Genomic DNA, 10,894 nt, shown 5'->3' with positions numbered 1-10,894 from the left:
ACAATGTCCAGACACGTTGTACACTTTCACACAACACGCATCCCTGAAACAGGATCCTCAGAATGAACCAACACAAAGTACATTCCAAACACAGACGATAGAATGAGAGAGGGATCTGACTTTCAGAGACCCGGGGAGGATGGCAGAAGGAACCCTCAGACAGCACAGCGTAACCCCAAGATATTTTACGAAAATGAGCACCAAGGGCCCAGGTGTGCACAGGCATACCAGAGGAAACAGGCCCTCAGAACTCAGGGAGTCATGTCTGGGGCCTTCCCAGTGGATGTGCTGGGTGGAGGGGGCCCCTGCCAGCTTGTCTGGGGGAGGGTCCCACCAACAAATACGCCAGGGGGCCGACAAGTGGGGACTATCCAAGCCCAGGCTCTCCAGAGCAGACACTTGAGCAGGAATGGCTCCAGCTCGCCCCACTGTCTGTCTGAACACGCAGCCCCCACACCATCCTTCTTGGCCAGAGCCTCCTATGACACCAGCGTCCAGGGACAGTGGATGATGAATGGAGGTGTGGACACAGGCAGAGCCTGCCCATTATCAGCCGCTGGGCGAGCGCCATGTGTGGGGGCACTGGGGCGCCCTGGCCAGGATCCCACAAAGCTGGCTGCTCTCCTCTTCCCGCCCAGCGCACCGTGGCCTGTGGGACACACGCATCTCTGAATGAAGAACAAACATGCAGGCTCGGAAGGGTGGCCACGGGAGCCCGAGCTTCCCGGGTGCCCTCAGAAGGCACAGCATTGTCATCAGTGGTGACAGGAATGCTCCTCTATCCAAGGGATTCCCCAGAACTCCAGGACCCATTGCTGGATCTTGTCCTAGGGGAGCAGGAGGAGGCTCTGCAGCCAAACCCGCGAGGCTGACTGACAGGGCCACCCCGGTCCCCAGGCCGCCCGGAGCCCACGGTGCTCTCGGGAAAGCGTGAGCCTGGCTTCCTGCAGGCTCTCTGGAGACCCAGCGAGCTGACCGGGACCTGCCCCGCTGGATGGCGCAGAGCACAGCTGGGCCTGCTCTGGGTGAGCACCGGGACTTCCCCAGGGGCCTGGATGACCTGGTCCTCACCGCAGATTCGTGCTCACTTCCTGGGAGCTCCCTCCTGATTTGGCCCTGCCACACCGTCCCCGCAAGCTGTCACCTCTCCTAAGTGTTTCTGTGGCGAGGAAGGTTGGCTGCCATAAAAATCTGAAACGTTTCTCCACTTAATTTCCTTCCTGCTGCACAGACCTTTTATTTTCCAAGGAAAAGAGGCAAATCTTCGCGGATGTCATTAGCATCAAGCGCCCACTGGGCGCACACCATGGACAGGGACACGGCGGGGTGACAGGCACGGGGGCGGCCTCTGTTTGGGTCTGGTTGGGCCCCTGAGCCCCTTCCTCTCTGTGAGGCCCAGCTGGACAGGGAGGGGCAGCCGCTGGGGAGTGTGACCAAGAGGAAACCTCTGCTTCAGGAAGGGGCAGGAGGGTGGGGAGCACTCCAGAGCCGCCTGCCTGGAGAGGCAGGAGCCCCTGTGGGGTGGCCTGCGGATTCTCTGCAGCAGGATGAGGACGCCGGCATGAGTTCCTTTCTTCACCAAACTCTTTGCTGGGGTCGGGAGGAGGGAAGCAGAGGGCCAGGTGTCCCTTGGACCTGGATGGCCTTGGCCCCATCCTGCTTGCAGGAACAGCACATCTGGGAGTGCTGAGACTGTAGGGGCCTCACCAAACCCGGAAAAGGCACCAGAATCTAGAACCTGGAGAGGAGGCCTTGTCTGGGAAGGAGGTGGGTGAGGGCCTGAGTGCTGGCTCCTGGGATCAGAGCATCTGGGTGGGACAGGGGTAGGGGCTGGAAGGGACCAGCACTCCCAGTGAGGGGAGGTGGGCGGACTGGGAGGTGCAGGGCAGTTGTGGGGGGCAGCAGGGTCACCTCCCTGCATGGTTGGAGAAGATGGCCCTGTCCAGAAATCCCGCCACGGGACGTGCCGCCTGCACCACAGCTGTGGTTCCTGCGTGCACACCGTGGCCAATGTCCCCATCGGCCCTCATCCGTGCCCCGTGTCTGTCCTCACTGGGATTGGGAGGATCCCCCACTGGCCCTCCTATTTCGGTGATCCCACTGGGACCAGAAGACACTCCTGCTACCACGAGCCCGAGGCCCAGAGCCCGTGGCCCAGAGCCCGTCTGCTCAGGCCCCGCACAGGGAGCCCTGCAGGAGCTGAGGACCACCTGCCCGGTCGGACCCGTGGCGGAAGCTTTGGGGAGGCAGAGGGCGCTCCGGAAGATGGGGCTGTCTGCGGACTTCATTCTCAAAAACGGTCGTGGTGCAGAGGGCTCCCCATCCCTGGACGTTCAGGGATCCGGATGGTGACGGGAGCCCCAGGAAGCCCCTCTCGGGCCCTTCCATCCCGTGGGGAACCCTCTCCCGGCAGCCGCCCACACACCAGTACGAAGACAGTGGCCCAGAGCGTTAACCACAAAACTAACTTTATTCCCCATTTACACACGGTGCCCCAGTGGGCTGCTGCCACCCCGCCCCCACAGTCATGACCCCCCTTCCCTCCCTCCCTCCCTCCCTCCCTCCCACAACCAGGATCAGCACCAGGACGAGAAGGACCCCCTAGGCTCCTTGGGGGGCCCCGGGGTGTGCCAGCCCTGGAGGGCAGGCCCACTTCTCCCTACTGGCTGCAGTGACGCTTCCTTCTCCTCCCTGTGACCAAGGAGTCACACCTTCTCTTTGCAGGCTGTGAGGGGTGAACCAGCCCCACAGCCAAGGCCGGCCTCCCAGACACCCTGAGGTTGGCCCCAGGCAGGGGCGTCTTCGCCACAGAGGCAGGACCCTCCCACAGAGCCCGCTTCCTGGACTTAGTAGCTGGGGGGGTGGCCGGGCCGAGGCCTATTCTCTGAGGAGAGGGGGCCCGTGGAGCCCCCCGTGGCCCCCAACCGCCAGGGCTGGGGATCACTGAGGCAGGAGCGGGACTCTGGGAGAGCCCCCAGGGCAGCAGGCTGTGCTGAGAGGCCAGGAGGAAGGCCAGGCTGGGGAGCTCCTCCTCGTCCTCACTGGACACATCTGCCAGCCCTCGAGTGTCCCTAGCAGGAGGGGCCTCTCTGAGAACCGGGGCATCCCTGGGGCCCAGTCCAGGGTAGGCGCACCCTTGACCCTGGGGAGGGGAGGGGACCCGTCCGGCCCTGGGTGCAGGGGACTCCTGTCGTCCGGGAGAGAGAGCAAAGGCTCTGGGCCCCGACAGGTGTGTCTGTGCTCGGCCGTGCCTCTGAAGGTCCTGGCCGTCAGTGTCTGCTGGGCAGGCTTTGTCGCTGACCCTCAGCCCCTTCCCGGGACCGGTCTCGTGCTCAGGAGTGGGGCCCGACCGGGCTGCGCAGAGACGTGGGGGTGCCTGCACACCCTCCTCCGTATTCAAGGCCATCAGTCGTTTCTCCACCAGCTGAGGAAGGAGGTGACAGTGACTGGCCAGCATAGGCCCGTGAGATGGGGGGATGGGACGGTGGCACTGGGAGAGGAAGGGAGGGTGACCCACGAGGCTGTGGCTCTGCTGTCATCCCCCTGAGTTCCTCCCTCCCTCCCTTCCCAGGCTCCCCATCTTCCACTTCCCATTCTCGGCTCTGTGCCCACCCCAGTGCTGTGATTCGCAAGAAGCAAAGGGGGGACTTTGTGGGTCTTTGTTTTGGAGTCCCCTCCTCGGGCTCACCTGGGACCCCACTCCCTTCCCTGCATCGCCTGGGTCCCCTCCATCCCCCAGCTTGCCTGGAACCCGTCCTTCCCCTGGCTCACCTCTGCAAGGCTGAGTCCTTCCTCCTGCTCCAGTTTCTCGGCCAGGGCCAGGAGGTCCAGCTGTGGTTCCGAGGACAGCAGCTCCGCCAGGAAGCAGGGGTGGATGACTGCCTCCACCTGGGACAGAGGAAAGAGGCTGGGGCCATATTTGGCAGGGAGCCCCCTGTGAGCCAGGAGGGTCTGCAGGAAATGTGGAAAAGTGAAGACTCACCCATCCTTCTCCAGATGGTGGGAGAAGTTTTAACGTTACAGTCACTGGCCCTTCTCTCTCTCTCTCTCTCTCTCTCACACACACACACACGCACACACACACACGCATGCACATGTGCAGACACACAGACATTCACACATATGTGTACACAGAGAGACAAAACCTGGGCATGCACACACACACACACACACACACAAACACCCCCAAAACATATGTGCACTCTCGGAGACACAAAGGACATACCCCTAGGCAGACACACACGTGAGCAGACACACAGGACCACATGCAGACATACACAAAGACATCCACACAAGGCACAAATACACACACACATGCCTCTACGCACACACACACGGGTATGCACATGTACAAATACACACGTACCCACGAACACGATGCTTGGGCATGTGTGCACACACACGTCCATGTGCGTACGCACGCCTGCACGCACAGAAGTATACAGACATGCCTGCATGCACACAGGCAAATACACAAGTATGCACACACACATGCACACACAGCCCAGGAACAAGGAAAGAGCTTAATGCCAAAGGCCTGAGCTCAGCCCCGATCTGGGCGTTGGAGTGCCAATCCCTGGAATCTTCCAGACACCAGGCTGCGGGCCAGCGCACCTTGGTGATGAAGTCTTCCTGGGAACACAGCTCGTCAATGTAGCTCAGGAGACCCGGGTCCGGGTAGGTCGCGGCCTCATCCTGCTGTGGCTCCTTTCCATCCTCTCCCCATTCACCTGCCGGGCCCCCCGGGGCCGAGTGGCCAGGCCCCAGCAGCCCCTCCATGATGTCCACGTACTCTCTCACAGCCTCTGGAGGGATCTCCTTGGGCGCCTTGCTCTCCGGGCGCCGCGGGGGTCTGCGTGGCTGCTGGCGGGAGGGCTGGGCCCTGGAACCCGCCTTCCTGGGAACGCACGCTGAGGCAGAGCGGGAAGGAGGGAGGAGGCGTGAGGGGCTCCGGCAGAGCATCGGGAGGGCAGAGTTTGGGGGACGCTGATGTCCCTGGGGGCTGGGTCAGGGCCACCGGAAGCTATGGGCACCGTGGGACTGGCAGAGCGGGGAGGAGGAGCGTCTCACAGCCAGCCACGTGAGCAAGGGCGGACCCACCGATCCTCCAAGGGTCTCCCCACAGCCCACTTCCCAGGCAGACTTTGTGCCGGGTCCTCTGACAGGCGTGGGGAGAGGAGTCAAGAAATTCACTAGGTCAATACCCGTCCTGACAAAGGGCAGCTGAGACCCCCGGCTGCTCTGGTCAAAGGCCAGACAATGTCCCCTTGTGGGAGCAGACACGACACAGGGACAGTGGCCTTCCCTCGGCCCCCACTGCCACGGTCCACCAGCTGTCATGGGAATGCGGGGGCCTTACCTGGCTGCGGGCCCGCTTCCGCGGCTGGGGGCCCCCGCCGTTCAGGCTTCGGGGGTGCTGGGGGAGGCATGCCCTGGGCCACCTTCACCCACTGTAACTTCTGCATCTGCATCTCCTCCTCCATCTCAAACTCCATGAACCTGGGGGTGAGGAGGCCCAGGCCGCACTGAGGACGGGGCCCGGCCCTGGAGCCAGCAAGGCCAGCAGCAGGTTGAGGGACCGGGAGAGGCAGGGCCTTGGAGGGACGGCCGTGGCCCCGGCCACCAAGGAGGCAGCAGGCGGGCTGTCCGGCCCATCGCCTCCACAACCCCCTCGGAGGGAGTCCGACCCCAGGCGAGGCGGCCTCAGGTTCCCCAACCCCGTCCTGAGACCTTCTGGTGGAGGCAGCGGTGGGTCCAGAGCAAGGGAGGGTGGAACCGCCAGGGAGGTGGGGAGGGCGGCCCTCTGGGACAAGCGAGCATCAGCACAGCCAGACCCTGCCCCCGGCCCACTCGCCCAGCAGCCCCGGGCCAGAGACCCTGACTCACTTTCCCGCCATCTCGTAGTAGATCAAGCGGTCAAAGTTGCTTCTGCTCTGCCACTCCTGCACGGCCCGCCACACTCCCTCTTCCAGCGTCATCGTGGGCTTCAGGCGCGCCAGGGACCGCAGCACCGGGCTGTAAGCCGTCGGGGTCAGGGGCCGGCTGCAGTCCGGTCACCCCCAGCCTTCCCCGGGTCCTCTGGAGCCCGTGTCCCCCACCCAGCATGACCGAGTGCTGGCAGGTGACAGGGGGTGCCGGGGTGTGCAAATCAACCTTCTCAACCACCACGGTCACCGCCTCCCACCACACCAGCCCTGGGCCCTGGGCTCCAGGCTGACTGTCCACTGACAGGAGCAGGGACGTGGTGGCCTGGCAAGTCAGTCCTTCTGGACTCTGCCTCTCGTAATAATACTCGCGGACATTAAGGTGCCCAGCAATGAGTCCGGCCTCTGCAGGAAGTGCCATCACCCCGTGTTCGGGAGGGACCCCAGATGCCATGGTCGGGCCTGCCTGGTCAGAGCTCTGCAGGAAGGATCCCACACCCTCACCCCTACACCACCTCTGCTCCCTCCCCTCCCGTTCTGAGGGATCCTCTGGGACAGCGAGGGTGGGGCCCGCACAGGACCTCTGCGGGCCCTGCAAGTCCCAAGCCTCCTCTGCTGGGCTGGTCCCCTGGCCGTGAGATGCCCCAGGCCCATGTTCCCAGGAGACAGGGTGACAGAAAGCGCGGCACCCAAACCACAGCCCCTCCTCTGACACCTGGACCCTCTCTGCCTGTGAGTCCCCAGCGAATGTCACCGTGATGTCTCCGGAAGGTACAGGTTGGCTGGACAACCCCCCCCACCACCCCAGTGTCAGTTGAGATGCGTGACTGAAAGGTGTCCTGGACCAGAACGTGCCTTCCTAGAGCAGGGACCCGGCCGCAGCCCTTCTTCCCAGCGGCCCTAGATCACCGCCCTGTGTGCGCGCCCCAAGGTGGGCTTGCGTGAGGGCTGCAGGAGAGCAGAGGCCACTCACATGAGAAAGCAGGAGAGAGCTTCTGCGTCCGGGCTCTGCGGGAGGTGCCTCCGGGCCAGCGACTTGAAGCGCTGCCAGCGCCGGAAGTTCTCGTAAACACTCTTGGGGTTACAGGAGTCCTCGGGCGAGGCCGTGGTCCGGCTCCTGGAAGCTCCGTGAGGCTGTGGCCTGGCGTTGACTGGGGGCACGACGGTGGTCAGCTGCGCGACTGGGGGCTGAGCCGGAGGTGGAAGGCTTGGGGCCAAGCCTCCCTTGCCAGCCTGGGAGCCCCCATGGGCCGAGGCAGGCATGCTGGTCTCCACCGCAGAGGCTGTCACAAAGAGGGGTGCGGGACACGCAGCACCCCCACAGAGGGCCCCTGGACCACTCCAGCTGAGGGGGGCCTGAGTGAGGACGATGGTCTGAGTCTGGGGGGTCACTGAGCACCCCTGTTCTGACCGGACCTGCACAATGACATTGCAGGTCCCAGTCCCATTGGGGCCAAGGCCAGCCTCTCCTGCCACCAGCGGAGTCCTGGAGAAAGCTGGCAGCACCAGGGGGCCACCAGAAGGGAATGGCGGGGTCATGAGGGGCGGCGGGTGCTGCCCCCAGAGTGGCCGGTGAGGGGCGCCGGCCGTGGGTGCGGGGAAGGGCCGTGCCATGAAAGCAGACAGGGAGGCTCCTGGGTCCGTGGCCACATGGGGTCCCAGCACTGCAGATGCTGTGGACAGAAGGAAAGGGCCGGATGGGGTCAGAGAACCCGCAGCCGGGAGGGAGGACCCGGGGCCCCCTTAGCCCCGGGGAGCAGAGCAGTGGATCCCGTGGCATCGCGTGAGGGACATCACGGGAAAAGGTGCAGTTTGCCAGTGTCCGAGAGTGATTTCCATGCTCTGGCCTCCCGCAGGGAACTCGCGCCCCCGCCCCTCCCACCGACATCCTGTCTGCACAGGCGGTTGGGCCCGCTCTGCCTCTGAGAACCACCCACGGACCCCCAGACACGACTCTCCAGCCTCACGGGCTGCCTCCCAAGACGTGGGCCTGGCTGGACCCCTGACCTGTGGGAAATGGCCTCAGCAGGCTCCCTGGCAGCTGGGGACCTTCTGCAAGGTCCATCCTAGGCACCTGCAGGGCCTCTGGGAACAGACAGCGTCTGAACCATTCCGGCCCCTCTCCCGCCAGCCTTCCCGCTCCCGACACCCCCTGGGAATCCCACCCTCTCCTTCCCGGCCCAGCACAACCGGACAAGAACGCTTGACCTGGATCTCTGCCAGGAAAGCTCCCCCCAAACCTGCGGTAAGGCCGTCTCAGAACCATCCACACACCCCGGGCACAGGGCCAGGGTCAGCAGCCCAGAAAACAGGACAAGAGGAAGCAGGTGGGAACTGCGTTTCCTCGAGAGGGAGAGCGACCCAGAGCAGCTGAGGAACCCCAGCCCTACCTTGAGGCCTCCTGGCGCCCCGACCCTGCTGAATCCAAGACAAGGCCTACGTGGCCTGGGGACACGTGGGCTCAGAGTGACCACCGGCCCAGGTCTCGGGGAGGACATGTCATTGCACACTCGGCTGCACACAGCCCCATGGAACGACGTTCTGGCTAAGACCGCCTCTCCCCATGCCCCGGCCTGCGCCGCCGGCATGACACACTCCCACCTCTCCCTGCAAACTGCCCAAGGAGGCGTGTGCCCCCGGAGAGAACCGGCGAGACTGCCGCCATCCTTTCTCCACTCATAGGGCGTTTCCCCCGACAGGGCCTGACCCACCTCCAAGGAGCCCCCTCCCCAAGGTCCTTGCAGGTTTCTGCAGACTCCCAGCCTCTCAGCCCCCAGGCCAGCTGTCCTTGGGGGTCCAGTGCGCTCCCTTCCTCTACCTAACCCCACCGAAGTGCCCCTGGCCGGCGTCACATTTGAATCCCAAGGACTTCAGGGGTGGCCTGGGCCCTGACACGTCCAACCCAAGCCAAAGGCTCACCTCCTTGTAAAGCCATCCCCACAGGCAGAGGATGCCGCCGCCTGGCAGCCTCCACACTGAGGAAAGTCAGGTCCGGGCCCCACACGGTGAGCTGCTCCAGGAGACACTCAGGACCCAAGCCAAGGACGGAAAAGTTTGAATCTAAACAGGGCGAGAATGCAGGACTTCATGACATTCTGTGGCGGGGGAGGGGCGGAGGGCCCCTGCCCTGGCTGGGGGTGGGGAGACATTCCATGAGTCAGGCTCTGGCAGGTGGGCCAGAACCCCAGGCTCCTTTCGAACGATGCAGGGGCAGCACAATTGGGGCGCGCGCCTTTCCAGGCAGTTCAGACACTGTTTTCCAGATTCACCGCACCAAGGTGTGACCCGGTGCTCCTTTGGCTCGATTTTGTATCCAGAGACCTCGGTTTGTGTCCCTCCACCCGCTCTGCTTCCTACCTGGCTCTTGACTCATTCAACAGGGGCTGCGCAGGGGCACCTCTTCCTCTCACCTCTTACTCCTGGCAACCCGGCCCCTTTCTCCCAGGAACCCAGTGTTACCTGTGTCTTTTAGATCTTTAGAGAGATGCATTGTGCCTCAAAAAGTCAATGTACGCTCTTCGTTTCTTGAAGAATGAAAGCATATTTCTCTCCGGTTGAAGGCTGATAGAGGTCCCCAAATGTGTGTGGATATGCACAGTGATTGTTCTTGTCCTGATAATGTGGCTCCTCTCCTCTTTTCTGGAGGCTAGATTCCCAGAAGAAGTGCTACAGTCCTCTAAAATTCGAAGGGCCCCATCGAATGGGGTGGCCAATTTTAGCAAATAACAATAATGGACACTCAATTAAATTAGGATCGCAGATAAACATGGAATCAGCGTTTACAAGAATTGTGTCCCATGCAATATTTGAGATACACTTTTCATGCAGATCTTTCCCCCCCTTTATCTAATTTTGCATTTAGGTGGGATTCTGTATTTTATCTGGCATCTCTACCAAAAATATGTAACGTATCCAGTTGTTATTAGTCACTTACCTGTGAGAAAAAGATCTTGGATATGAACACTCCAGAGTGCTATCTTGGCTTCACTGCAAAGCTCATTTGTGTACACACACACACACACACACACACACAGAGTGTCCGCAGGCTCTTTGAATGATTTGGAATTTGGAAGAGCCATCATATATCACTGAGTGTCTAGGCTTAGTGGGGGTGAGGACAGAAAGAAGGCATAGGAGATCTTCCCCTTTCTTACTTCGAAGGGGCATAGAAAGACCCGATACCCTTGGTTTTTTGAGCTGTTACAATCACTGCTCATGAAATGGATGTGCCCCTTGAGACAAAGCCTCCCGGGGTATCCACTCCTATCCATTTCCCACTCACACAACCAGCTTCCTCTAAGGGCTGGCCGGCCACTCTGAGCCTGGAAGCCCTGCTCTGGGCTTGCAAATGGTAGACCCTCGTTCTTTGGAATCCAGGCTCACACTGAATGTGGTCCCACGTACGTGGGAATCATGGTAGCACCCCTTTAAAATCTCATTGTCTCTTATCTTCATGGTTCACGTCAATGTCAGTTTATTGGGAACACAATGATGCGAAGGAGCATTGGTGTTTTCTTTGTGAGAAGAGAGGACTGTTAGGAAATGGGCCAAGGGTGATGAGGGCTGAGAACTTCAGAGGCTGAAGCCAGATGTCTCGGGAGACAAGCCTCATTCCCACCGCCATGACGGCAGAGTTCCTACGACAGCAGGGTGTTGGGGAAGGAAAGGGAGCTTTAGAAGGATGGCTCCACTCTGAACTGGCACTGAACAAGAACTCCTTTTGGCTAAGGCGCTGAAACAGTTCTCGCCTCCCTCCACCCTCCTCAAAGGAAAGGTGACTCCAAAGACCACTGTTGTGTGAAAAGGAACCTGGGGCCATTTTCAAGGGGAAGGGCCATGGACCGTGAGCCCAGGGCCTGGGCTTCTTCTCCCCCTCACCCCGTGTTACAGTTGTGAAAAAAGTCACTTCTCAATTCCTGCCGCATTTCCTCATGATTTTAAGTGTTCTCCCAACACACCCCGTGACTAGG

The 10,894-nt window shown here is 61.5% G+C and overlaps 1 protein-coding gene across 1 annotated transcript; it reads right to left on the bottom strand.

Annotated features, from left to right (window-relative positions):
• Positions 1-2,588: 2,588 nt before the first annotated feature.
• Positions 2,589-8,887, bottom strand: LOC116873059 (NUT family member 2G-like). The gene is made up of 7 exons (XM_032866711.1): positions 8,844-8,887; positions 6,898-7,597; positions 5,887-6,015; positions 5,360-5,499; positions 4,615-4,910; positions 3,772-3,888; positions 2,589-3,424 (listed from the first exon to the last, which is right to left on the bottom strand). Exons 1-7 carry the CDS (start codon positions 8,857-8,859, stop codon positions 2,660-2,662), a joined length of 2,163 nt encoding a protein of 720 aa, XP_032722602.1. The 5' UTR covers positions 8,860-8,887; the 3' UTR covers positions 2,589-2,659.
• Between the last annotated feature and the right edge of the window lie 2,007 nt (positions 8,888-10,894).

Source organism: Lontra canadensis, unplaced genomic scaffold (assembly GCF_010015895.1).
Source record: "Lontra canadensis isolate GAN:19392208 unplaced genomic scaffold, GSC_riverotter_1.0 scaffold31, whole genome shotgun sequence".
Taxonomy (NCBI): domain Eukaryota; kingdom Metazoa; phylum Chordata; class Mammalia; order Carnivora; family Mustelidae; genus Lontra; species Lontra canadensis.
This window is presented reverse-complemented; position numbering and strand designations above follow the sequence as displayed.